The sequence below is a fragment of the Leucopleurus acutus genome (assembly GCF_964270905.1).
Source record: "Leucopleurus acutus genome assembly, chromosome: X".
NCBI classification, from domain to species: domain Eukaryota; kingdom Metazoa; phylum Chordata; class Mammalia; order Artiodactyla; family Delphinidae; genus Leucopleurus; species Leucopleurus acutus.
The window spans coordinates 19,782,687-19,809,347 of record NC_139148.1 but is presented as its reverse complement, the minus strand read 5'-3'; the positions used below and the strand labels follow the sequence as shown (position 1 = coordinate 19,809,347).

General features: G+C 40.3%; 2 protein-coding genes across 4 annotated transcripts in view; both read left to right on the top strand.

Moving 5' to 3' along the window:
* Nucleotides 1-1,713: 1,713 nt before the first annotated feature.
* LOC309978411 (guanine nucleotide-binding protein G(I)/G(S)/G(O) subunit gamma-5-like) lies at nt 1,714-2,376 on the top strand (the record flags this gene model as incomplete). Its single annotated transcript, XM_082864890.1, has 1 exon — nt 1,714-2,376. One exon carries the CDS (start codon nt 1,714-1,716, stop codon nt 1,918-1,920), a length of 207 nt encoding a protein of 68 aa, XP_082721016.1. The 3' UTR covers nt 1,921-2,376.
* Nucleotides 2,377-9,422: 7,046 nt separating this feature from the next.
* The window catches only part of KLHL15 (kelch like family member 15), a 31,913-nt gene continuing 14,674 nt past the window's right edge, over nt 9,423-26,661 (top strand). The window contains exons 1-4 of one of the 3 annotated variants that reach the window (XM_082865425.1): nt 9,423-9,764; nt 15,279-15,329; nt 18,314-18,427; nt 21,013-21,724. In XM_082865425.1, the coding sequence (XP_082721551.1) occupies nt 21,020-21,724 (705 nt within the window). In that variant the 5' untranslated portion in view covers nt 9,423-9,764; nt 15,279-15,329; nt 18,314-18,427; nt 21,013-21,019. Of the gene's footprint in view, nt 9,765-15,278; nt 15,330-18,313; nt 18,428-19,591; nt 21,725-26,661 lie in introns of those variants that run through there. The other 2 variants (XM_082865426.1, XM_082865424.1) reach the window with 2 other exon arrangements.

The window sequence follows — 26,661 nt, the reverse complement described above, 5'->3', positions numbered from 1 at the left end:
AGCTCCAGTTTCTCCACACCCTTACCAATGCTTGATATTGTCTCTTCTTTTTATTGTAGACATTCTAGTAGATGTGGTTTTAATTTGCATTTCTCTAATGACTATGTTAAACATCTTTTCATGTACTTAATAGCCATTTATATCTCTTCTTTGGTAAAATATGTATTTAAACCCATTTTAAAATTGGGTTGTTTATCTTATTATTGAGTTGCAAGAGTTCTTTATATATTCTGGATACAAGTCTTCATCAGATGCATGATTTGCAAATGTTTTCTCCCAGTCTGTAGCTTGTCTTTTCATTTTTTTAATGGTGTCTGTGAAGAACAAAAGTTTCTACCTTTGATGAAGTCCAATTTATTTCTCCTTTTATGAATCTTGCTTTCGGTGTCAAATTTAAGAACACTTTGCCTAACCCAAGGACACAAAGATTTACTATGTTTTCTTTTTTTTTCTTTTTTTTAAAAATTAATTAATTAATTAATTTTTATTTGTGGCTGCATTGGGTCTTCGTTGCTGTGCGCGGGCTTTCTCTAGCTGTGGCGAGCAGGGGCTACTCTTCTTCGCGGTGCGTGGCTTCTCATTGCGGTGGCTTGTCTTGTTGCAGAGCACGGGCGGCTCTAGGCGCGTGGGCTTCAGTAGTTGTGGCTCATGGGCTCTAGAGCGCAGGCTCAGTAGTTGTGGCGTACACAGTCTTAGTTGCTCCACAGCATATGTGATCTTCCTGGACCAGGGCTCGAACACGTGTCCCCTGCATTGGCGGGTGGATTCTTAACCATTGTGCCACCAGGGAAGTCCCCTACTCGTATGTTTTCTTCTTAAAGGTTTATGGTTTCAGCTCTTACCTTTTGGGTCTGTGATCTATTTTGTGTATAGTGTGAGCTAAGGGTTTAACTCCATATTTTTGCATGTAGTTATCCAATTGTACCAGCACTATATATTGAAAAGACAATCCTTTTCCTATGGAATTGCCTTGGCACCTTTGTCAAAAATAAATTGACCAAGGACTTCCCGGGTGGTCCAGTGGCTAAGCCTCTGTGCTCCCAATGCAGGGGGCCCGGGTTTGAGCCCTGGTTGGGGAACTAGATCCCACATGCTGCAACTAAAAATTCGCACGCTGCAACTAAAAAAAAAAAAAAAAAGATCCCGCATGCCATAACGAAGATCCTGCATGCCGCAACTAAGACCTGGCGCAGCCAAATAAATATTTTGTTAAAAAGAAATTGACTGTATAAATATTTATTTCTGGACTCTCTATTCTGTTCCATTGATCTACATGTCTATCCTTATGCCAGTACCACAATGTCTTGATTTCTGTAGCTTTATAGTACATTTTGAATTTGGAATGTGTAAGTTCTTTAACTATGTTCTTTTTCAAAACTGGTCTGGCTCTTCTAGAGCCTTTGTATTTCCATATAAATTTCAGGATCAGCTTGTCAATTTCTGCAATAAAGCCTGCTGGGTTTTTGATAGGGATTTTATTTTGGGGGGGATTATATCTTTTTACTCCTTTGGATGCTCTCCTCTTCCTAAATAACCCCAAATTCTTAGCATATATTTCTTAGGAATAATAATATAAATAAATATTTACTGCTTACCAGGCATGGTGCTGAGTGGTTTACAGTCCTTATTGCATTTGTTCCTTACAATTACCCTTGGAGGACCCACCACCGATCCACCGACGGATTGCCGATCTGCCCAGCTCTCGCATGTGCCATGTCTGGTTCCTCCAGCGTCGCCGCTATGAAGAAAGTGGTTCAACAGCTCCGGCTGGAGGCCGGGCTCAACCGCGTAAAGGTTTCCCAGGCAGCTGCAGATTTGAAACAATTCTGTCTGCAGAATGCTCAACATGACCCCCTGCTGACTGGAGTATCTTCAAGTACAAATCCCTTCAGACCTCAGAAAGTCTGTTACTTTTTGTAGTAAAATGAATCTTTGCAAGGTTTTTAAACCACTTTTCATAAACCGGTGAATATTCAAAGGAAAGCCAAATTTGAAGCCTGTACAAAAGCCTGCCTCTGTAACACGTGCCATACTATACAAACTTCTACTTTTGTCAGTCTACCTCTCTGAATATTCATGAATTTCTGTTTCACAAAGGTAATTATTTTATATACACTGGTGGCAGCATACAATAAAATACTTAGTATAAAAAAAAAGAAAAACAATTACCCTTGGAGATGGTCCATATCCTTGGAAAGGTGAAATTAATTGACATGTACACACACCGCTATATTTAAAATAGATAACCAACAAGGACCTACTATATAGCACAGGGAACTCTGCTCAATATTCTGTAATAACTTAAATGGGGAAAGAATTTGAAATAGATACACGTCTATGTATAACTGAATCACTTTACTGTACACCTGAAACTAACACAACGTTGTTTATCAACTATACTCCAATATAAAATAAAAATTTTTAAAAATAAATTGCCCCAAGGCATAAAGCAAAAAAATGGAGGATCTAGGATTTGAACCCACGCAGTCAGACCCAGACCCACATGTTGAAGCACTGTGCTGCACAGTCTCCTGCACTGCTCTCTGGTGAAGATGACCGAAGTGCCACAGGTACATGGTGTTTGCTTGTATAAGGAGAACACTTCTGATAGGGATTGTTTTAAATCTGTAGATAAATTTGAGGAAAATCACCATCTTCACAACCTTGAGACTTCCATTCCCAGAGGGCCATCCTGCCCCACTTATGTTTAGTATTCCAGTGTCCCTCCCAAGTCATGCTCCCAGGACAGCAGAAAGTTCAGCCATCCTTTCAGCCAGGCCTGGGCCCCAGTTGTTCACATGTACCTCCCCTGCTTCCACTTCAGCTACCCCCGCCCCAAGCTGAAGAGGTCAGAACTGACTTACCTGAAGTCCCTCCGTGCCCTGTATTGACAAAGACATTTTGTCCCAAGACGGCTATGCATAGCTGTTTTTTTTTTTTAAAGAACTTAGTTTTAGAACCAATAAATAACCTCAGAGCCTAGATTCAATCTCGTCTCTATCCTTAACCACAGTCCCCAAACCCTAAAGCTGTGCTCTGGCAACAGTAGTTACTGGAGGCTTTTCTTCACTTCTTTCATCAAGCAAACACCATATAGCAGCTCTTCATTGCTCCCACTCACCTCAACTCTGGTGTTCACACTTAGGATGTGTGTGTGTTTGCATGCAGATCTACTGAAGTGCAGTATTGATGAACATGCGGCTTGTGTCTTGAGGCTTCTGAAGTATAGTGTTGCTTTTCATTGGTTCATAAAGAACATAAAAATGATTAACTTTAGGGGAGGATTTGTTCTTTTTAACATTTTCATTTACAAGGGGGTATTGTCTACATTGTGTTTCAAAGTAAATACATTTCATTAAAATGATGGCATTAATTGCATCTTTGATTGATAGTGGGTGTTTAACAACTTACAGTACTTTTCTAGCCAGCTTAGCATACCACACTCTGTTTTACTCTTATGTCACTGGCTACTCCTTCTCTGTCTCCTTGACAGCTCTCTATCTTCTCCCAGATGACTCCCTAACGTTGGAGTGCCCCAGAGCCCAACCCTTGCTCTACTTACCCTCAGCCCCTTGGTAATCTCCCAAACACCTCATGAATGTGTGGCTTGCATGTTGAGGCTTCTGAAACACAGGGTTATTTTTCATTAGCTTGTAAGGAGCACAAAAGCGGTGAATTTCTTTTAAAATTTTATTTTTTAATGTTTTCATTTTCAAGGGGGCATTGTCTAGACTGCATTTCAAGGTAAATATTTTCAGTTAAAATGGACCTAGAGATTGTCATACTGAGTGAAGTAAGTCAGACAGAGAAAGACAAATATCACATGATATCGCTTATATTGTGGAATCTAAAAAAAATGGTACAAATGAACTTATTTACAAAACAGAAATAGAGTCACAGATGTAGAAAACAAACTTATGGTTACCAAGGGGAAAGGGTGGGGAAGGATAAATTGGGAGACTGGGATTGACACATACACACTGCTATATATAAAATAACCAACAAAAAACCTACTGTATAGCACAGGGAACTCTACTCAATACTCTGTAATGACCTATATGGGAAAAGAATCTAAAAAAGAGTGTATATATGTATAATTGATTCAATTTGCTGTACAGCAGAAACTAACACAACATTGTATTTTTTGTTTGTTCGGTTTTTGGCCGTGCCTCGCGGCTTGCGGGGTCTTAGTTCCCCGACCAGGGATCAAACCTCGGCCCTTGGCAGTGAAAGCACAGAGTGCTAACCACATTCCACGCCAGGGAATTCCCTAACACAACATTGTAAATCGACTACACTCCAATAAAAATTAATTTTTAAAAATGGCGACATTCGGGCTTCCCTGGTGGCTCAGTGGTTGGGGGTCTGCCTGCCGATGCAGGGGACGCGGGTTCGTGCCCCGGTCCGGGAAGATCCCACATGCCGTGGACCGGCTGGGCCCGTGAGCCCTGGCCGCTGAGCCTGCGCGTCCGGAGCCTGTGCTCCGCAGTGGGAGAGGCCACAGCGGTGAGAGACCCGCGTACCGCAAAAAAAAAAAAAAAAAAAAAAAAAATGGCGACATTCACCGTATCTTTTATTGACGGTGGATATTCAGCAACTTACAGTACGTGTCTCCCCAGCTTGTAGTGTACCACACTCTAGTCTCCTAGACCAGTTCCTGATGTTCTCTGGGATGGCTCCCTACCCTTGGCACGCCCCAGGTTCTACTCCTTGCACCTTTTCCTTTTTCCCCCATTCCCTTCAAACCCACTCCTTGAAGTCTTCCAGATCTCAGGAAATGAAAATTCCATCCTTCTTTGCTGCCTTTCTTTCCTTTATCCCTACATCCAGGAAATTCTGTTGGTTCTACCTTCAAGAATATTTGCAGACTCTGGCCAGTTCTCACCGCCTCCACTGTGGCCCCCATTCCACTCCATCGTTGGAAAAGTCTGTCTCCTTACCCATCTCCCTGCTTCCACACTTGTCTGCCTAATTCTTTTTTTTAACTGCTCATTTTATTTTTTTGTGTGTATTATCTTCCAGTGTATTTTTCCCCTTTCAGTTCTATTGAGATGTAACTGACATACAGCACTGTGTAAGTTTAAGGTGTACAGCATAATGACCTGACTTACATATATTATGAAACGATCACCACAATAAGTCTAGTTAACATCCATCATCTCATACAGATACAAGGGGGGAAAAAAAAAGAAAAAAATGCTTTTTTCCTTGTGGTGCGAACTTTTAGGATCCACTCTTTGAGTAAATTTCAAATATACCATGCACCAGTGTTATCTATAGTCATCATGTTGTATATTACATTATGCCTAAATTCTGTTCTACACAGCAGCCTGAGTGTTAATCATATTACTCCTCTTCTCAAAACCTTCCAAAGGTTCCTAATTTCTCAAAGGCCAAAGACCTTATAATGGCCAAAAAGGCTTTACACAGTCTGGTCCCTCATCTCCTTCAAGTCAAGGTAAAATAACAGAAGAAAAAAAAAAAGGGACTTCCCTGGTGGTCCAATGGTTAAGACTCCGCCCTTCCACTGCAGGGGCGTGGATTCAATCCCTGGTAAGGGAACTAAGATCCTGCATGCCGCGCAGTGTGGCCAAAAAAAAAAAAAAAGGCTAAAATGACTACCCTATCATCCCAGTTAAAACTGGAACACCTCTCCCCCTTGACACTCGTAATCTCTTTATCCTGCTCTATTATTTCCCATATGGTCACATTCTGAGAGAGACCATATAATTTGCTTATTTATTTTGTTTATTGCCTGACGTACGCAGTCTATAAGAAGGCAAGGATTTTTATATGTTTTGGTCACTGATAGATCCACAGTGCTTAGAACAGGACTTGGTACATAGTAGGTACTCATAAATATTTATGGCATAAATAAATTAGTATAGTAGATTATAAGTGAACAATGTATTGAATTAACTAGGAGTAAAACAAATGCAAGTGTGAAGATCACTGAATATGTTAATCTGTAAAATAACATAATACAGTGGAAAGAGCATGGGGTGAGAGGCAACACAAGAGGGGAGAAGCCCTGTCTGCCAAGGTCTATACATGCCAGCCTTCCTGATTTTTGCTTCTTTTCTCTCTGCCCTTCGGGTCCTATTGTAACCCTATATAAATTTTCAGCGGTTCTCTAAATAAAGGTGCCTCGCTGCCTCTTCCAGGATTGGAAGGCACTGCCCTGTGAGTATCCTTTACTCTTTTTCCCTTTCCTCCTTCCCTTTGGACTGAACTTAGCAATCACTGCCTCCAAGTAACCTTACTTGACACGCTCAAGCCCAGATTACATCACCCCACTTGTGGTAGGTCACACACCACCCCATGTTGTCTAAATGTGTCAGAGTGTTAGGGCCTCTGAAACCAAAGCTGAGTGTTTTTGAATCCTTGTTGGCTGGCCACAGGTGCAAAGCAGTTACTCTAACAACTGCAGGCAGAGAATTGTTTGCTAGGGCTTTAAGGATGGAAGTGAAATATGAAGAAGCATTTGGTTCCTGGAAGAATTATAGTGTTGAGTCCCCTTGACCATAAAGGCATGTTATCAGTTCATTTTCCTTGAGGTAGCTCCGCACATTGGTGAAATAACACAAATGAAAATATTTCAGACACACCTGTTTCATGGGGGGAGTGCCCCGTGAAGGGCCTTTGCTTGTTTGTTTTTGTGTCCATCCCTTTTGGATGTTTAGGAATTTCGTATTCCCCTAGCTGGGCCCAGGGGATTGGTCTGGGGGCTCATGAGACTGGGGAAGTGAGAAGATGGGAGAAACCATTGATATTTTTAAGAATGGGTTCCCACCAAATAGTACAGATCTGACTTAGAGATGACCAGAAAGAACATCCCTGTGTAAGGATCTCTAGAAGCCATGACCTGTTTAAAGAGATTGCAGTTTCCTTGTGATGGCTTTAGGTTTTTGCTTTGCTAGGGAAGTGGGGGGAGAATTAAGTTTGAGTCACAAAGTGCAAAGAGAGAGTTGGAGAAATATGGAGAGGTGGTGAAAGACCAGAAGGCCAGAGGTAATAACAGGAGAGAAGCTAAGAAGAGCCATTCCAAGTGACAGGTGACCAACGATGCCCAAGATGTGTAAACATTAACCAGGATTCCTCCAACATTCATGAAGACACCGATTTTTTATTAGTCATGCAACATAATATTCTGTTTGGCTGTTAAAACAACAAACTTTCAAGGCTGGAAAAGTTTGGGATCAAACAGGGGATCCTGATTGCATTTTGAAGGTTCCATCTAGGATAGGGACCCGGAAATAAGGCCTAGGACAACAGCCACCATCCTGTTGGAATGTGTCAGTGTACAAGTCTTGGTGTGGACCCGCATAAGTTTGTACTGATTTGGGGGATACCGGTGTACCCTGAGGGGCTTAGAAAAAACCCCTGAAGAGCTACAGAGTGCTTGGCAAAAGTTTTCGAGGAAAGAAAATGCATAATAAAATATGCATTTTATATTTTATAAAATAACTTTAAAACATTACAGAGGGCTTCCCTGGTGGCGCAGTGGTTAAGAATCCGCCTGCCTAAGCAGGGGACACGGGTTCAAGCCCTGGTCCAGGAAGATCCCACATGCCGCGGAGCAACTAAGCCAACGCGCCACAACTACTGGGCCTGCGCTCTAGAGCCCGCGAGCCACAACTACTGGAGCCTGTGCTTCACAACAAGAGAAGCCACAGCAATGAGAATCCCGCGCACTGCAACAAAGAGTAGCCCCCACTCGCCGCAACTAGAGAAAGCCCGCGCACAGCAATGAAGACCCAACGCAGCCAAAAATAAATTTATTTTTTAAGAAGTTATTTATGGCTTACAGTTTTTTAAAGCTTGTTTTATAGTTTAAATCATAAAAGGGACACGTATTTCCCTATTTTCAAAAGATTAAAGTGATTCACTATTTTTTCCGACGGAGTAGTTTACTTCAGCAAAACGGTACACAGTGTGCTATTTTGGCCCCTTGGGAAACATGACATATTCAAGTTTGCTGGAAAGAGATTAATGATCGTTTTTAGCCATACATCTCCCAATATCTTCGGGATATTGGTGCAGAGAGAAAATGGTGGCAGGGGGTGGGGGTAGGAGAAATCTCTCAGTTTAGGATCAGAAATGGGCAATGGATGACTTAATTTAAGGTTAGTTGTAGAACCAGTGGCCTCCAACTGTGTTTTTCTGTCATCTACACTTTTCCCACAGAGAGATTTCACAACAATAAATTTACAAAACAGTCTTGTAATGTAGTTTTAAATCAAGAAAAGGCGGTATGTGAAAAGCATTAGCTACAACTCTAGAACCGATTTGTCAAAAGCGAACAACCCCCAAAATCACTGCCCTCTAAATGTTCGTTCTTGCTATCTTATTTTGACGCAAATAGAAACAGAACAGCGTTTTTAGATCCGGCATTTCTGTGCGGTGCAGGCATGCCGTTTTCTATGAATTTTCTCACCTCTGGGAAATGTATTTCTGAAACGCGTAACTTGTGCAACTAGCCAAGTGGAGGTATGATGCAACAATCCCATGCAAGTTGCCTTTAAAACAATATTATGTGGCGTAGACGTAGTCACGTTTGTAACACAGGTACATACCGCAAAGCTCCCTCCACGTCGTCCCTGATTCCCCCACCCCTACCGTGTGTAAGATGCAAAATGACATTTCCCGGGTTTCCTAACCCTCAACTTGTCGAGGGTGGGCGCACCCCACTGGCTCGAGCCCACCGCTCGTGCAAACGAAGTGGGACCGAGGCGAGGGGACCAGCAATGCCGAGAGTTCCCAGCCCCGACGGCGAAGCCGCGCGGGAAGCCACGTCGGCCCGGGCCCGCGGCGGCAGCGTCGAGCCGCCTTCTTCCCTAGGTGAGGCCCGCTGGCGTGGCCTGCAAAACGTGGGGCCCCGTGGGCGTGGGACAGCCCTGCCCCCACCCCGCTCCCACACCCGCTCCCGCTCCCGCGGCGCCGGAAGTGACGCGCGCTGGCTGAAAGATGGCGGCATTGGCGCTCGACCAGGGGGAAGGTAAACACCCTCCGGGCCGCTCCCCGCGCGCGGGCCCCCTCGAGGCGCCGGTGGGGGCCGAGGGCGCCTCCCAGGCCTCCGTTCCAACTCTCGACTTCCCATCCCACGACCTCCCTACCCGCGTGGCAGGCTTCCGCTTTGCGACGACGGCGGACGGAACCCCATGCCGGCTGGCCCCGCCTCCCTGGGCGGGCCCCGGGCGGCTCCCGTGGCCCGCAGGGGGCGCGCGGCCCGGAGCGGCCCCTGGCTCGTGGCCCCGCACGCTCCGCCCCTTGCCCGCCCCTTTCCCGCCTTCCTCCACCCCCGGCGTGGGTGATCCTGAGGCTCGGCGCGCTTCGGAGCAGAAGCCCAGAGCCGCCGTCGTCGACGTCGCCAGTGTCTGCACCTCTGCTGCTGCCCGCGACCCCCCAGCCCCTCTCTCCACCCGAGGCCCCGAGTCGGCCCTACCGCCGACCCCCGCCGGGCGCTGCGAGGTCCCTGGCGTTGGCAAGGCCGGGCCCGGCCCCGACGCCGCTCCGCCTCGCGCAGATCCCGACTGTCTCGAATCGCGTCTCAGCGCTGTCTTCTTTCCCAGGACTGGTTTCGTGGGGGCCGCAGGCGCGCAGACTCGCCCCCCGCCGGAGCGCCCCGGCCCGGCCCCGGAGCGGCCCCTTGTAGACGTTCGAGGAGCCAGCTGAGTGCCGTCCCGGCGCCCGACCGCCCACCGTCCGGCCCGCTTCTTCCTGATGCAGACTGCCGTCCACTAGAGGCTGGACGGACCCCCGAGGTGCGTAGCCGCCCCTGGCCCTCCGGCCTGCGGGAGCCCGGGCTTCGTCCGCGGCCCCGCGCTAGGCACGGATTCGGTAGCCCTTTCTGCACCGACCCGAATCACACATTTGGTTGACGCCGGGATCTAATTTGTCTTTGAGTTTACTTAAATTGTTTGAAATTTAATTTTTTTCAAGGAGAAAAAAAAAAAAGGAAGAAGCATAATTCAGCCATTTTTTGCAGCACACAGCTGCAGGTACCATGACTATTTTCTCCCTAACCCGTTTCTTCCCTTTAAAAATTCTGTGTGTGCCTGAAATAGAACTATGCGAAATGCGAGGCATAAAACGCGGAATCAGAAGGTCTGGGTTCGACTGGGTGACTCCGAGAAAATCGCTTACCGAACCTCGGTTTCTTATCTATGAAATCTAGTCAGTTATAGCCACATCACAGGGTAGTGAGGACTGTATGAGGTCATATATGTGAAAATAATTTGTAGCTGTAAAGTGTTGTAAAAATGCAAGGCAATTTTTAAAGTAACCTTTGCCAGAGTGGTGAATGTTGTAGTGGCTAACTGTTGCTGCCTCTTTATTTCTATATTATAAGTATAAGGAATAAGTGCGGGATAGCGAAGCAGTGCTGTGAATCGACTAGATATATAATAGTCACGTTGCTTGGCCTTCTTCCTACGAAATGCTAACTGCTTATTTAAATAACGGTATTCTTTAATTCAAATTTAACGTTACTGTAGTGCTTTGCTTTTCATTTTTCTAGGCCGCTTATGCCCTTTTTCTTACTCGGAATATTAAGCACCTTGCATTTGTTTAGTCTTTTCCATATTTTGAATTTACATTTTCATTTGGTAATCTCATTAAATTGTAATTTAGGAAATGCTTTTAAGATATATACCCTAATTTTAATGCCTGATTTTCATATCTAGGAAACAAGATGCCTGAATATCTCTACTAATTTGAAAATTGTTTTTGGAGAGCTTGTAAATGCATTCAGATTTCTGCACTTAATAGATCTAGAAATGTATAGAAATTTTCAATTTTGGGACACTTAATTTCATATTTGTGTAATTTAATTCCCTTTTTTAATCATCACAACACTTAGTAGGTGCTTAGAACCAGTTTTTCAGTGGTAAAGGATGTTAATTTGCACTTTTTATTGCCGATTAACTTGGGGGGGATACTAGGATATATAAGCCATAAATACTTGTGGTTTGAAAATTGGACTTATTTGTCAGAATTTATGATACATATGTGTAACAGATCAGTATGAAATCATTTTTATTTGGCACATCAAAAATGTATGGCTTTTTAAAATGGTCCACAAAAAGTGAAAGAGAAGCTTTTTTTTTAGTATATTGTTATTTTTAGCCAACAAATGGTTTTCTGAGTTTTTTTCTGAAATGTTTTATTAAATTTATAATCCAATACCAGTTGTCTTTCCGAATATGCTTTTTTTTTAAAAGCAGAATAATATAAGGCGGGCAGGATTAAATTAGCAAAAGGAAGAGCCTATTTTAATGTGCTAGCTTTTATACATTGGACTTATCGCTTGTCCTGAAGATAAAATTTTGTCAAATCAGTGCTTCATTGGGAATTTCAAGGTTTGGCCTTCTCTCTGCCTTGATTTGGGTTACCTGGGGCTAAAACCTTGGAACCAGGGCTGGCGTGGCTTCATGGGTGTCCAGAAGGACCCCAAACGTGGTTTAATAATCTGCGCGTAAAACTGGCATTGTACAATATAAAGGTGAATGGTGAAATTCGTGGTAATAATGTAAATTTTTATTTTTCTTTACTTAGAATGCATTAAAGAGCAAATAAAAAAACACCATGACATGTCAAGAGAGACCTCAGAAGAAAGGAGAAAGCTTTGTACTTTACTACCTTTAACGACACTTTTTTCCTGCTTTTGAGCGAGGGGCCCCACATTTTCATTTTTCCCTGGGCCCCAAAAATGATGTAGCTGGCCTGTTCTGAAACTTGCCCATTCCTATTTTAAACGTTTTCAGAGTGAATAACATTAACTGTGAAGAGAATGAATCTATAGCTTCTGAAGGGTCGGATTAATTTATTAGCATATATTTCCTCTGAATTGGAATGCTGTAGTTGTTGTGGGCTTTTTTATTGAAGAGAAATGAAAGGCAGTTATTGGTGAAGCATTGCAGGATAGTGGTTAAACTCGAAGGCTCTGAAGTCAGACTGACCCCAGCTTATGAAGAATCATAGCCTTGGCCAAGTTACTTAACGTCTGTGAGCTTTGATTTTTTTTCATCTCCAAATCAGGGATGGTTACAGAACATGGAGGGTTGCGAGGGTTAAATTTATTTATTCATCCCACAAATGTTTATGAAGCACTTATTATGTGCCAAGCACTGTTCCTAGAAAGGTTCTGGGGGATACAACAGTCAACGAAACAAAACAAAACAAAACAAAAAGAAAACAACAAAAAAGTAAACTAAAGAAAATAGCCTGTATCTCCATTTAATATACTATGGAGAAAAATAAAGCAGGAAAAGAACAGGAGGATATTCTGTTGGGTGGGGCGGGTGGGTGGTTTTCGATTTTAAAGAGGGGGTTTGGGGAAGGCCTCACTGAGATAAGACACTGGAGTAAAGACCTGAAGGGAGCCATGTATATTGGGATTAGTGGTCCAGGCAGAGGGAATGGCAGGTTCAGAGGTCTTAAGGCGGGTGTGTCGCTGTTTTTCAAGAAACAGCAAAGAGGCAAGTGGCAAGATATTTCCTCAGACTTTTTGTTTTTAATATAAGACCTTTAAAACTCATCTGGCTGAATCATTGAAGCAGATAAAAACAGATAGAAGATGTATTCTTTGTCTCTGATAAGATCATTGAATTTAGTTAATGATTCTGCATCATTTTAAGATTTGCAGGAAATCTGTATCATAACATCAGGACCTTCCAAAAGGTTCAGTTTAGTTGTTTATTTCTTATGTAAAACTAAGGTGTTAACATTATAGTATTGATGATTTCATGTTAGGAAGTAACTTAGTAGAAGATTTGGGGTTTTATTCCCCAATAGAGGCTTTTCCTAGAATTCTCACTGGATCCAATCTCTAAAGGTTAGGGAAGCTGTTTTCCATGACATCACTCTTGGACTACTTTTACTTGTAGTGAGGAATAAGCAGAGGAGCATTAAATTAAAATCTTCTGATGAAAAAATAGCATTGAAACAGGAGTGGCTTTTTCTTATAAGGTTTCTTTTATTATAGGATGACTAAATGCTAAACATACCTGAAAAGTGAAGTAATTTAGATATTAGGTGCCAACCGGGAGGCTGGAGGACCCAGAGCCTTTCTAAAAGCTTAGTTAATGGTCATTTGCAGTTTGGTACTGAGTTATAAAAACATTTTGATGGACAAGAAAGAATTTCCAGTACTAAACAAATTAGTTAACTTATGCAGCCTTTCCTCTAGTATTAGACTTAGTTGTTTCTCAATTTAAGTAGTATATCTCAGGGTAAAATGACTGCTAATAAAGTTAGTCTGTTTTGGGAATTTCTTTCCTTTTAGATTGAGAAGTTGGTTGCTTTGAGATTGTTGAATAAAAGTTTTACTTCACAGGTTACAGAAATTGTGAGAAATTTTACGATTCAGGAATTAATTCTATTTTTATCCTTAGTAAGCTTTGCATTTTCTTTTTAGTATGCAAGTATGGCATTTTCTGCATAGGCATTAACATTGGTAGGCTAACAGTTGGAGGATGAAGGTAGTATGAAATAATTCACAGTTTTCATTGGAGATACATATATCAACCTGAGAATCTAGCTTTGTACTGAATAAATTAGGGTTTAATATGAATTTTCAAGCAGCTGTAGGAGGAATGTGAAAGCATTAAATTATTGCTTATGGCATAAACATGGAGGTTAGTTAATTTTGAAATATCTTCTACTTAATTGCCCAGAATTTTGCCTTCCAATCAGAATGACAGCCTTCTAACTGAAAAGGAAGCATTTAATTTCTTTGCTTTTAATTTCCTGTCCAGTTTTACCCCCACCAGACTTCTTTCTTTACTGGTCACTAGAGAGTTTGAACTGTTAGAAATTTCTGTGATACAAATAGCAGTAATGGTCTTCCAGGGCAGAGGTAGGAAGAGGTTGCTTTGTGTATGTGTGTGTTGTTATTTATCTCTTGTGCAGTCAGTGGTACTTAAACTTTTTGGTCTCAGAACATCATTATACTCTTAAAAATTACTGGGATCTCAAAGAGCTTTTATTTATGTGGGTTGTGTCTATTTATACTGACCATATTAGAAATTAAAATTGGGAAGTTTAAAAAAAATACTTGTAATTCATTCTAAAAACACATTACATGTTAATAATTAAAATTGGGAAGTTTAAAAAAATACTTACTTGTAATTCATTCTAAAAAAACCCATTACCTGTTAATCTAAATAACATTTTTAATGAAAAATAAATATTTTCTAAAACAACAAAAAACTTGGTGAGAAGAATGGCATCGTTTTACATTTTTGCAAATCTCTTTAATGTCTGGCTTAATAAAAGACAATAGGCTTCTTATTGGCTTCTGCATTCATATCACATGTAGTATCTGGAAAACACTGAGAGAATGAAAGTAAAAAAGAAAAATCGCTTTTAAAATTATTATTATGGGCTTCCCTGGTGGCGCAGTGGTTGAGAGTCCGCCTGCCGACGCAGGGGACGTGGGTTCGTGCCCCGGTCCGGGAATATCCCACATGCCACGGAGCAGCTGGGCCCGTGAGCCGTGGCCGCTGAGCCTGCGCGTCCCGAGCCTGTGCTCTGCAACGGGAGAGGCCACAACAGTGAGAGGCCCGCGTACGGCAAAATAAATAAATAAAATAATTATTATGAAAATTGTTTTGATCTCGCGAAGTTCTCTTAGGGGACTAAGGTCCCAGTTATACCTGGACCACACTTTGAGAAATGCTATACCAGTCATGCTGATGCATAGAAAATGTGAGGCTTTCTTTTTTCTATAGTCAGTGCCAAGTTTATGGAACAGGACAAACTCCAGTATTTTCTTTCCTCGTAGTATCAGTATGCCTTATCATTTAGTTTAAGTTGGTTCATCTTTTGAAAAACCCTACCGTTTGAAATTCTGAAGGCCAGGTGTAGAATACAGAAGTGTAGAAGGCCAAGGGTATACAGGTTTATAAACCATGATTTCTCTTAACCTGATGATGTGTTTTGAAAAGTTAGGATACATAATTTTTGTACATTGAGCATTTTGTATGTCAGTAAATATCTTTTCTCAGAGCCCCTTAGCAGATTATTTTTCTCCAGCCCTCACTGATTTATAGTTATTTTTGTTTACTTTTACAGTGATTAGTTCTTGTAATTATTAATTTATTCCTTAAATTCCTATAATTCTCTATCTTACACTTAAGATTTTGTATATTTTTCTTTTTGTATTCTTCTTACACTTACCTTTTTCTTGTTATTTATTTTATTTGCTTACATGTGTGTTTCGTGTTATTTTTGTTTTATTTTAATCTAAATCTCACTTTTTTTTCTTTTCTTTATAGCTTCCAGGGTATGGATTGTGAACAAGTTGGTTTTGTTTCACATGTTCATTTGTAAGTTTGGTTGTTTGACACCTTAAACATTTATGTTATAGATCTGTGCTGTCTGACAGAATATAATGCAAGCCACAATATGTAATTTAAATTTTTCTCATAGCAGCAGCTTTAAAAAGTAAAAAACAGGTGAGATTAATTTTAATGTTTTATTTACTCAGTATATCCAAAATATTACTTCAACATGTAATCAGTATTAAACATTTGTATAATGAGATATTTTACTTTTTTTTTTCTAGTCTTCAAAATCTGGTGTTTATTTTACACTTAAAGCACATCTCAGTTTGGTCTAACCATATTTCAAGTGTTCAAAAGCCCCATGGGTAGTGGCTTTCATATTGAACAGCACAGATACAAAGAGTAGTTACTCTTGTTAGGGCAGAAAAGCCTAAGGAGCCCAGAAAAGCTAGAAAATTATACTTGTGTGAAGAGAAAAAATGGAAAACAATGCCATTGCAAATGAGGTCCAGTGTTTTGACTACCAGTACATCTCCTGATCTCTTATAAACTTGCATTGTGATAAACCTTAGGGAGGTATGGCGTCTGTAGAGGGAAGTTTGAAGGGTGTTAAGTTCCTGTGGTTCTGTGGGTGATAAGGAGCATTAGGTAAGAGCTGGACAGGGAAGGCAGCATTGATTGACCTCTGCTGGGGTGCCTCCCTCTGGGCTAGACATGTAACTTACGTCAGTTTATTTGATCATCACCCCAACTCAGTAATAATAGATGATGATTATTCCTAATATATGGATGGAAACTGAGGTCAGGAAGTTAAATTTCTCCAGGTCACACCGATGGTAAGTACTAAAAGTGCTCTGATTTCAAAGATTTTGCTCTTCCTAACCACACTATTTTGTGCTTCTTGCAAATCTAGTCTTAACTCTATTTCTAACTAGTTGTATGACTTTGAAGAAAAATTTCACCTGTGGACATTAGTATCTTCATCTCTCAAGTTAGAGTTGGCCTGTGTCCTAAGAGACTTTACTGAGAAAATGAGCTGGGGTTTGAAGTGCTGTTGCTAAGGAGAAGGGTTTCTCCAGAATTAAGAGACTCCAGGTCTGGAGTCCTGTACTCGTAACTCACTACCATTTACAGACTATATCATGTTGGTCAGTTAATCACTGAGTATCATTTTCTGCTTACATACATGCTTCCTATAAAAGTGTAAGATACTGCTGCTTCTCTAAAGCTGTCTTATTGATAGATGCACCAAGCTTTTTCATGTAGAAAAAAATTACTGCAAATTTCCCAGCTATTACAAATTAGTTTTAGAAGAACTTTAGATCAGATAAACTTCAGAAATGCATTGCTAAGACTTAAAAAATAGCTATAGTTTATTTACTTTGCATATCTTTACACGTGCTTTACACATCTGTAAAATCATATAAAAAGTAGAATAAATAAGAGTTTTATTACTAAAAATTTTTAGAGATCATCGTGTTGAATGCTTTTATTTTATAGGTGCAGAGATAAGGCCAGGAAAGTTTGAGTAACTTACTCAAAGTATAGCTATTTCTGCTCTAAAACTGTATTAGTTAGGGACCTTGGTTATATGTAGGAAAAACCCACCTGAGGTAGTAAGGGGGGGGATCTATTCTGAGCATGTAAGGATTTCTCTCAGCACCCATGGGTAGGAATAGAGCTGGGCCTAGGAAGTGGAAAAATGAAGGAGTTAGGGAGCACTCCCTGTCCTCTCGTCTTGGCTTTCCTCTTCTTTCTCAGTTGACTGGCTTTCTCTGATACTCAGCCCACATGGCAGGCAGAAGTTGGTGCCCACAGCTGCTCCTTGACATGTTCTAGTTCCAGTCATACATAGTCGGTGCACGTCTCTTTTTCTCTTTCTCTCCTCTTCTTTCTAAATTCTTGACACAGGAGCGTTCATCTTGATTCATATTTCCCACCCCAGTCTGACCATATGTAACAGGACAAGATCACAGGGTAGATGCCTGTCTGCTAGGAATCCCACTTGGTGGGCTGGGTGCCCAGAGGAGAGTGGGTGCTCTCCTTACATCTTTAGGGTCTTTTGCCTCACAGCTTATCAATCCTCCTCATTCCCCCCACCCACACCCCTGGCTTCTTTGCCCTATGATGTTACCACCATATTAAGTATCTGGAACCTAGGTTACTTTTTTTTGAGAAAGCATAGTATCTCCTTTAAAATCTTTCCTTTAGGGCTTCTCTGGTGGCGCAGTGGTTGAAAGTTCGCCTGCCGATGCAGGGGACATGGGTTTGTGCCCCGGTCCGGGAAGATCCCACATGCCGCGGAGCGGCTGGGCCTGTGAGCCATGGCCGCTGAGCCTGCGCGTCCGGAGCCTGTGCTCCGCAACGGGAGAGGCCACAATAGTGCGAGACCCGCATACCACACACACACACACAAAATCTTTCCTTTAGATGGAATCTTTGTCCGAAAGGTGAATATTAGCTGTTTGAGACCATATCACATAGTGATAACTGTTGAATAGAGAGGGTTACTTTGAAAAGAAGTGAAATGTATGGTATTTTAGGCACTGTCAAAATAACAGATTAATGAAACAAAGCAGTTTCCTCTCAAGTATATGAATGCTCATGCCCAACCTTCTACTATTAAATCCACATTAACTGTGACCAATAAATCTTGATGAGTCAGAGTGATAGTTGGTGTCCCTAATTATCCTGAGAAAGATAATGAAATATCAAACTATTCACCTAGTTTAATTTGTTTTTTATTCTAATTATTTTGAAAATTGATAATTAGTGTGATATTGATAGCCTTCTACTGGCCAGAATATTTGATTATTCCGGTATGTTCCTTTTGTTCGCAGTATGCATTTGTGTACATGTGCCTTATGTCACTTGGAAAATTCTAAGTTCATTCATTTTACCTTTAAAAATAATTCAGGAAATAAAATCTGATAGCTTACTTTAGTCTTGAATGTGTTAGTAAAGTAGTTCTGCCAAGCATTGATTACAGTGTCTAAAATATTTTATATCTGTTTTCCAAATTATAGACAGCGCTTTTGTGTTCTACCTTTCCAAAATGAAAGTATATAGCTTTTGGATTAATGGAGTGCTGATAAAAATTATGATATTAATTTCATCTTGTGCATACTTTGCTGTGTTAGGTAAGTGAACATGTTATGTGGGATAATCAATAAGACTTACAGGTAAGTTAAGGACAAAGGGGGAGAAAGAGGCACCTAGAATGCCTCTTGATAAGATGGGGAATACAAAAGAAAACTGATTGGGGAGAGAGTAGAGTTATGATTGTTTAGACACAATTTTGAGATCCCTGTGGGGCACCCAGAGGTATCTAACAGGAGATTTGCTATGTATAGTACTAGTATAAGGATAGAGATTGGGACAGTGATGGTGAAGGTACTGATAAAGGTAGGTAGTAGTAGAAACCATGGGTTTAGATGTGATCGTTGAAGGAAATACAGTGTTTAGATGAGAGGAGAAAAGGTGCAACAATAGAATCCTGGGGAACACCAGTGTTTAAGGGATAGCTCTCTTAGATAAAAATCCACCTTCTGTTGCTCCTTGTTACTTATCATATACACATATCCTGATCTCTCTCTCTCCCGTCCATATTCACTGATGACTGTGGTACCTGGCTAAGACTCATTTTCTCCACCTCTTCAATTTTCACATAAGACCACTCATCCAAAAACTGAGAGGCAAAGTTCCCTGACCACCTAAACTCTTATAACCTCCCCCCCCTTGCTCCATTTTAAAACCTTATTCTCAGGCTTCCCTGGTGGTGCAGTGGTTGAGAGTCCGCCTGCCGATGCAGGAGACACGGGTTTGTGCCCCGGTCCGGGAGAATCCCACGTGCCGCGGAGCGGCTGGGCCCGTGAGCCATGGCCGCTGAGCCTGCGAGTCTGGAGCCTGTGCTCCGCAATGGGAGAGGCCACAACAGTGAGAGGCCCGCGTACCGCAAAAAAAAAAAAAACAAAAAAAAACACACCTTATTCTCAAACCTGCTGGGCCTTGCCACAATCAGGAGCTGATCCATACCTGAAATCTTTAACTGTCGGCTTCCCAGTCTCTGGCTTAATCTCCTCTCTTTTCATTTGGTCTGTCATCTCCAAACTTTATCTCTGTCCTTCTCCAGCTTAGACCTTCTTTCCTTTCCCTGGTTGAGTGTTTGGGTGGACCACGAGCCCTACAGTGAAGCCGCTGGTACCACAGTCACTGCTGGCACCTGCTCTACCTCCTCCTTCAGGGAAGCCATCCTGGCAGCCTCACCACTCTATTACCAGTGCCTTCCCCTTTGTTAACCAAAAGAAGAGCACCTCTGTGTGCCAGGCATTACATTAGATACAGCGGTGCGGTATATGCCTTTCAGGAATCCCCTCTGCCATATTTTAGAAAAAGGACAGTAGAAAGCCAAGAGAAGGCTTATTAGAAGGTAGGTCGTAAGCTATAGAAGAGCATTTTGTTCTAAAAAGAACATAGAAGAGGGTTGTTTTTCTTGTTTTGTTTTTAAATCAGAAAGCCGAGAAAACTCTCTGTGACCTGCATGAGCCTGTAGGGGAGTTTGTTTACACTGAAGCGAGGTTCCACAGGGCACAGTGGAAAGGGTTGGGAGGGAATTCGTGGATGGGATGATGTGTCATTGTGGAGGAAGCTTGGAACTGTGTGAGGATGAGAGTTGAGGAGAGGATAGATAGTTGGCCTGGGGGGCTTGTGTGGAAAGAAAATTACTTTGCTTCATAAACAGTCTAGTAAGCTGAATTAGTTTATTCTGCTTAAGAGATCTAATTATAATCCCACTATTTGGCTTCGTTTCTCTGATATGCAAAAATGCGGCTTAATTTCCTTTAAAAATTATGTATTTATGTTTTAAATATATAAATAATACATGGTCATTGTTTTTAAAAATAAGGTTAATGAGGTAAGTAAGAAGGAAAAGATAAACCTCAAAGTTTCCTGAAGTCCCACTACCCCAGGGACATCATTTTGGTATATATTCCTCCAGACTTTTTCTCATCTAAACATATATATATATATATATATATATATATGTATATTTAATTTTTGAAAATATACTGAGTATACTGCAGTTGCCTGCTTTTTTTCCCACATAACAACAATACCTAGTAAATATTATTTCTCAGAATAGGTAGATTGCTGCCATCTTTTTTAGTTGTTATAGTAATCCATTGTAGGACTGTACTGTATTTATTTCTATTGTTGGGCTTTTGAATACTTTCCAGTTTTTTATTATAAATAAGGTTAGAAAGAAAAACCTTGTGTGTGCAAGTTGGCATATGTATCTGATTATTTCCTTTGGGTAAGTTTCTAGGAGTTTTCAAGGTCAACAGTGTACTTTTTGGTTTAATTTCTTATCTCTTTTTCTCATGATTTAGTATTTAGCTGAGAAATCCTTTTTGGTTGATAATTTGGGGACATGTTTAAATATATTTGGTAAACAGTGTAAAATCACTGGGATAGGCATATATTTGTAAGTTAACAATTTACCATTGTTGAATAGATATTTAATAGATTTTTTTCCCCCAGGTAGGGAAGCCAAAAATATTAGCCCACAAACCTTTAAGTTGTTTTCTCCCAAAGGGTTTGTACATGTAGGACTTAGGCAGTGGAATTGAGATAATTATAAAAACTTTTTAAGCTCTAAGTTAATAATGTCTTCAGAATGCATGGAAATGATTAACACAGTTTTCTTTGATTACTTTTTTTCCAGGTGATTCATGGCAGGGGACGTGGAAGGATTCTGTTCCTCCATCCATGACACCAGTGTCTCTGCTGGGTTCAGAGCACTGTATGAGGAGGGATTGCTTCTTGATGTCACTCTGGTTATTGAAGATCATCAGTTCCAGGCCCATAAAGCACTCTTGGCCACCCAGAGTGATTACTTCAGAATTATGTTTACCGCAGATATGAGGGAGCGAGATCAGGACAAAATTCATTTAAAAGGTCTAACTGCTACCGGTTTCAGCCACGTCCTTCAGTTTATGTACTATGGAACTATAGAACTGAGTATGAGTACTGTTCATGAGATTCTTCAGGCTGCCATGTATGTTCAACTTATAGAAGTGGTGAAGTTCTGCTGCTCTTTTCTATTAGCAAAAATCTGCTTAGAAAACTGTGCAGAAATTATGAGACTCTTAGATGATTTCGGTGTAAACATCGAGGGAGTCAGGGAGAAGTTGGACACCTTTCTGCTAGACAACTTCGTACCACTCATGTCCAGGCCTGACTTCCTGTCTTATCTGAGCTTTGAGAAGCTCATGTCTTACTTGGATAATGATCATCTGAGCAGGTTCCCAGAGATAGAGCTGTACGAGGCTGTGCAGTCTTGGCTGCGGCATGATAGAAGACGCTGGAGACATACCGATACCATCATTCAGAACATCAGGTTTTGTTTGATGACCCCATCCAGTGTTTTTGAGAAGGTTGGTGCATTTGAAAGCAATAGACAGGACTCATCGTTTAGCTAATAAGGCAGTATGTCTTTATAGATAAGATTCTCAGGCTTGGTCAGGAGCCAGAAAGAATAAATAGTTTTTAAGAATAGTTATGTGTAAGAAGTCTAATTTGTTGTAGCTTGTGTATTTAGGTTTTTTAAAACACATTTTGTGGGTGAAAGATGGACCAGGTAGGTGGTAGAATAGTTTCATTTTGAAAGTACTTTTAAAGTTGAAGCATAATTATTTAACCCCAAATATTATAAGTTTGCTTTAGCTTCTCTTTCTTTTCACAGAGTAATTAAATTTGAACTGGGTCCGTCTAGCTCTCTTTTCAAAAATGAATTTAAGTGAATCATGCTGAAATTAGAGTTGAGAGGAGTTTTGTAGTTCTGAATGATAAGTATTAACACAATTTCATATTCCTCTAAAATGTAGTGAGGAAACATAAAATAGCTCTTGAAAACCAGTAGGCCCTGGCACTGATTTTCTTCCCTACTCTTGCCTAGTTCTGCGCCTCCCCGTCCGTCTCCCCCAGCCCCCTTCACTGTGAATACTAACTAAATTTAATCTTGAAAACATATGTTTGTCTAAAATCGTTGTTTTGGCATTTCTAAACAAGTAGACTATAGATCCTCTATCTACATTGATCAAATATCCCTGTGTGCATTTTACCATGTAATAGTTCTGCTGTCTTAAAATTGTCTTTCTCCAAAACAGCCTTGGCCTTTTTGCATGTAAGCATTTTTCATTTTTATATCAGAGTCTCAGTTGTGATGCTCTCTTGCCCAAAGGAGAGAAAGCAGTTTCAGTAATTGCTTAACTTAATTGGTTTCTAATCACATGGTTACCTCTGGCGCTCTGTTTACCTCTTGCATCTTTTCTTCTTTCTAGAAAGCACACTTAAAGCTTTGGTCGACACCCTTCATGTTAGGTGGTTCCTCAGCTTTAGTTACCAGACCTGGTGATAAAAATACAATATTTGCAAAGGAGGGTTGTTTACACCATTTGAAAAATAAACAAATTTGCGCCTTCGAATAACACTCAGCAGCCTGGCATGTCTTTTTTTTTCCCCTCTGAAATGCTGTGAAATATCATTAACTTAAACTTTTACTAGATAACTCAGTTTTGTAGGATTTTATCTTTATTCTCAGAATGTACTGATATGACAAATAATTGAAACTAAAGAATACATTTCTTAATTATTTTTTGTTCAGTGATAATCAGCCCCACATCAACAATGTAAATCATTTTTCTCTGATGTTTTGATTTTTTTCCTTACTATTGTTTTTATTGCTCTCTTTTCCTGGGGAATCCTGTTTTGTCTTTACATGTTAGATGGAAATGCTTTCCCACTATTAAAGCAAACAAACCCCCCTCAACTTCAGTCTAGACGGAAGTGCTCATGAAATAGAGAATAAAATTTTCCCTCTTGTAGGACATTATGATGGGTAATTGATAGCAGTAAATGATTAAGTGCTGAGCTGCAGAGCCTTTTTATATTCCAGCTATCAGTTCAGGGTGGTCAATAGTGACAGTGGCTGGAAGTTAATACCATCAGGTAATTTTGTAGTTTTTTTTTTTTCATCATCTTCTTTCTTTCTTTCTTTTTTTGTTTTTTTTTGGCCGCACTGCGCGGCTTGTGGGATCTTAATTCCCCCGACCAGGGATCGAAGCATGGAGTCCTAACCACTGGACCGCCAGGGAACTCCCAGTTTTGTAAATCATATAAAACACCACTTGTACTTTCTGATGGTTCTGTTTGCATATATAGCGTAGGATGTGGTTATTACTTATTGGCCAGGTATTGGGAATCTCATCAGAATAAAAATGTTGTTAAGGCTTCCTTCTTGAATTAATTTCTTACAAAAACTTAATAAGGCCCTGGCTACAGAGAAATCTTTCTGTTTTTTATAATATAAATCTTCCAGTTTTATTTGTGATACTGGTAAGGTAAATGGAAGGGAAGGTAGTTGGTGATTCTTGTCTTAGCAGTGTGTGAGAGATAATGTTTATCAAAGGAATGTGTTGTAAAACACTAAGCAGATTTGAGAACTTATCTCTAGAAATTAAACTTCAGAAACTAGAATGGAAAATTTGGTTGGGAAATAAGAATTTGGACTATTTTACACCATACTGTTTTGAGCTCCTTGAAAATAGGGCCCATCTATTTTTCCTGTACTCAGCACTCTGCAGGTCTCAAACAAGACCATTTTAAAACCATTATATATGCATGGAACCAGAAAGGGCACAGAAATAAAGACATAGTACATCTGTGCTGGTCCTTTTTTAGTATGAGGATCTACATAGGGAAAAGTGTAGGCAGTTTTGATTTGTGGTTTTATCCTATTTGCTGAAATCTAGAAAAATGGAATGTTAATATGCACTTTTTAGCTTTCAATTTTTAAAAACTATTAGACTTTGTAAACATACAAAAAAGCTGAAGGAACAGTAGAATGATCACCCATAAACATATCTTGTAGGTTAATAGTTGTTGTCATTTTGCCACCCTATTTTTAGATAGAGAGGAGAGTGTGTGCCTTTATGTTAAATTTTTGTTTTTTGCTAAACCATTTCAAAGAAAGTTGTAGATGTGATGTTTCCTCCTTAACTACTTCAGCAAGCATCTTATCTCCCAAGAGTGAGGAAATTCTACATAACCATAATACCATTATTGAAATTAACAGTCATCCCTTAATATCTGTAATATCCATTTCATTTTCTGATTTTCTCAGTTTTCCCAAAAATGTCTTTTTTAAGCTGTTTCTTAAAGATTGAATCGAGGTTCATACAGCACATTTGTTATTACATCTCTCTTTAAATCTGAAATTGTCTCTCCTTTTTCTCATTTATGATGAGGATGCTCAAACATACAAAAAGTTGAAAGAATAGTATAATGAATACCTATATAGCTATCACCTAGATTCAAGAACTGTTAACATTTTACCATATTTTCTTTATGTAGATTTTTTTTCCTTTGCTGAACATTTGAAAATAAGTTGAAAACATCATGACATCTCATCCGTTAATACTTATTAGCATGCCTCTCGTAAGAATAAGAACTTTTTCCTACCCAGGTTCAATACCATTCCACCCAGGAAAATTAACAATAAGACCCTGATAACATCTAACAGCTAGTTCATATTCAGAGTTGTCCCCCAAATGCCCTAGAATCCAGTCATGGTTTACACATTGCTTTTGGTTATCATGTCTGTTTAATCTTTCTTAAAGAATCTAACACAGCCCCCCACTTTTTTTTTTTTAGAAAGATCAGATTACCAATTGTCCTAGTGTGTCCCCACATTCTGGATTTATCAGATTATTTCCTTGTGTTGGTGTTAACTTAGTTCTTCTCTTCCTTATATTTCCTGTTAACACACCTACTTTTTAGCATCGTGTATTTTCAGGAACAATTACAGGAAAATATTGTTGTAATGCCAGAGAAAGTCTTGGAAAACCACTTAGCAACTCTGATCAAACTTAGAATTTGCCATTCTTTTTTGTATTAGGAGGCTAAGTAGCCCAATCCTATGACTAAAATCATCAAGGACTTTATTCACACTACTCTGCATTAGGTTCCTTTTAGATTCATAAAATTTCCCTCCCTTTAAAAAAAAATTTGGAGCCCTTCCATTCAATTTATTGGAATTAAAACTAGCTAAAATGTCAAAATTAAAAGATTATTCTTTCTTATTAAAAAAGTAGTGTATCTCTAGAACCATGCTGTTCAATACAATCACTGCTTGTGGCTTTTGAATACTTGAAATGTGACAAGTCTGATTTGAGATTTCAAAGGTTAAGATGACAAAAAGGATATAAATTACCTCATTACTAACTTTTATATTGATTATATGTTGAAATGATATTTTGGATATATTGGGCTAAAATACATTATTAAAGTCAGTTTCACCTTTTTGCTTTTTAAACTATGGCCACTAAAAAGTGTAAAAATTACATCTTTGGCTCACATTTGTGGCTCAGATTATATTTCTGTTGCACAGCACTGCTCTACAAGTTCAGGGAGTAAGTTGTGCTCTAGAAACTCTAAATATGCATACATTAAACAGCCTTTCTCACTTATTTAACCCTCTCCTGGATCCTTAGCCTTTAGAAATGTTCTGTACAGTTTAGTGTTAAGTGAACCTTCCTACTTAACTATTCTGTGGAATGGCTGATGAAGATAACTTAAGTATAGCATCTCTTTGTCAGAATCCTTTCCCTGGCCTCAGGAAAATAAAAAGTGATTGAACAAAGCTTCGTGAAGAAACCTTTAGAGATTTTAATTCTTCCTTTGGTAGTAACGATCAGATCTGAGCAATGGCTTTGTAAGGGGCCATTCTGCCTCTCCCTAAGGAATAGCCCCCACTGATTCCAGGGACCCGAATCATGCCCTCTAGCTGTGTCGAAATCTTTGGGTTTATTCTTCTGCGGTATCTTTTCCCCTAGTCGTCTACTGGATTTTCTCCCCAGCTGAAAACAGACTGTCTTAACTTTTGTACTGACTCTGGGACAGGATCATCACCCAAGAGACCAAGACTTTCCAGATTTCCTCACCCAGTTCCTTAGAGGCAGTGATTCTACTTATCTGAACACCTTACACTTATATGCCAGGCCTTGCACTGAGTGCTCTACACATAGGTAGAGTCTGCAGGTTATCTCTGTTCTGTAGGTAAGAAAACAGGCTCAGAAGAGTTAGGAGTCTTATCCCAGGTTAAGTGGCACTGTCCAGACTGGAACCCGGGTCTGCTTGCTTCTCAGTCCAAGCTACTAGAGTAGGGAGAGGACCCTCATGTGCAGGAAGCATGTAGTTAACCCTGTGGGCCTGCTTGGGTGGTTTAGAAGTTGTTACAGAGCTGTGAAAATTCTAACATGTTTGCATGAACAAAACATAGCCTAAGAATTTTAATGGCACTGAAAAAAGTGTA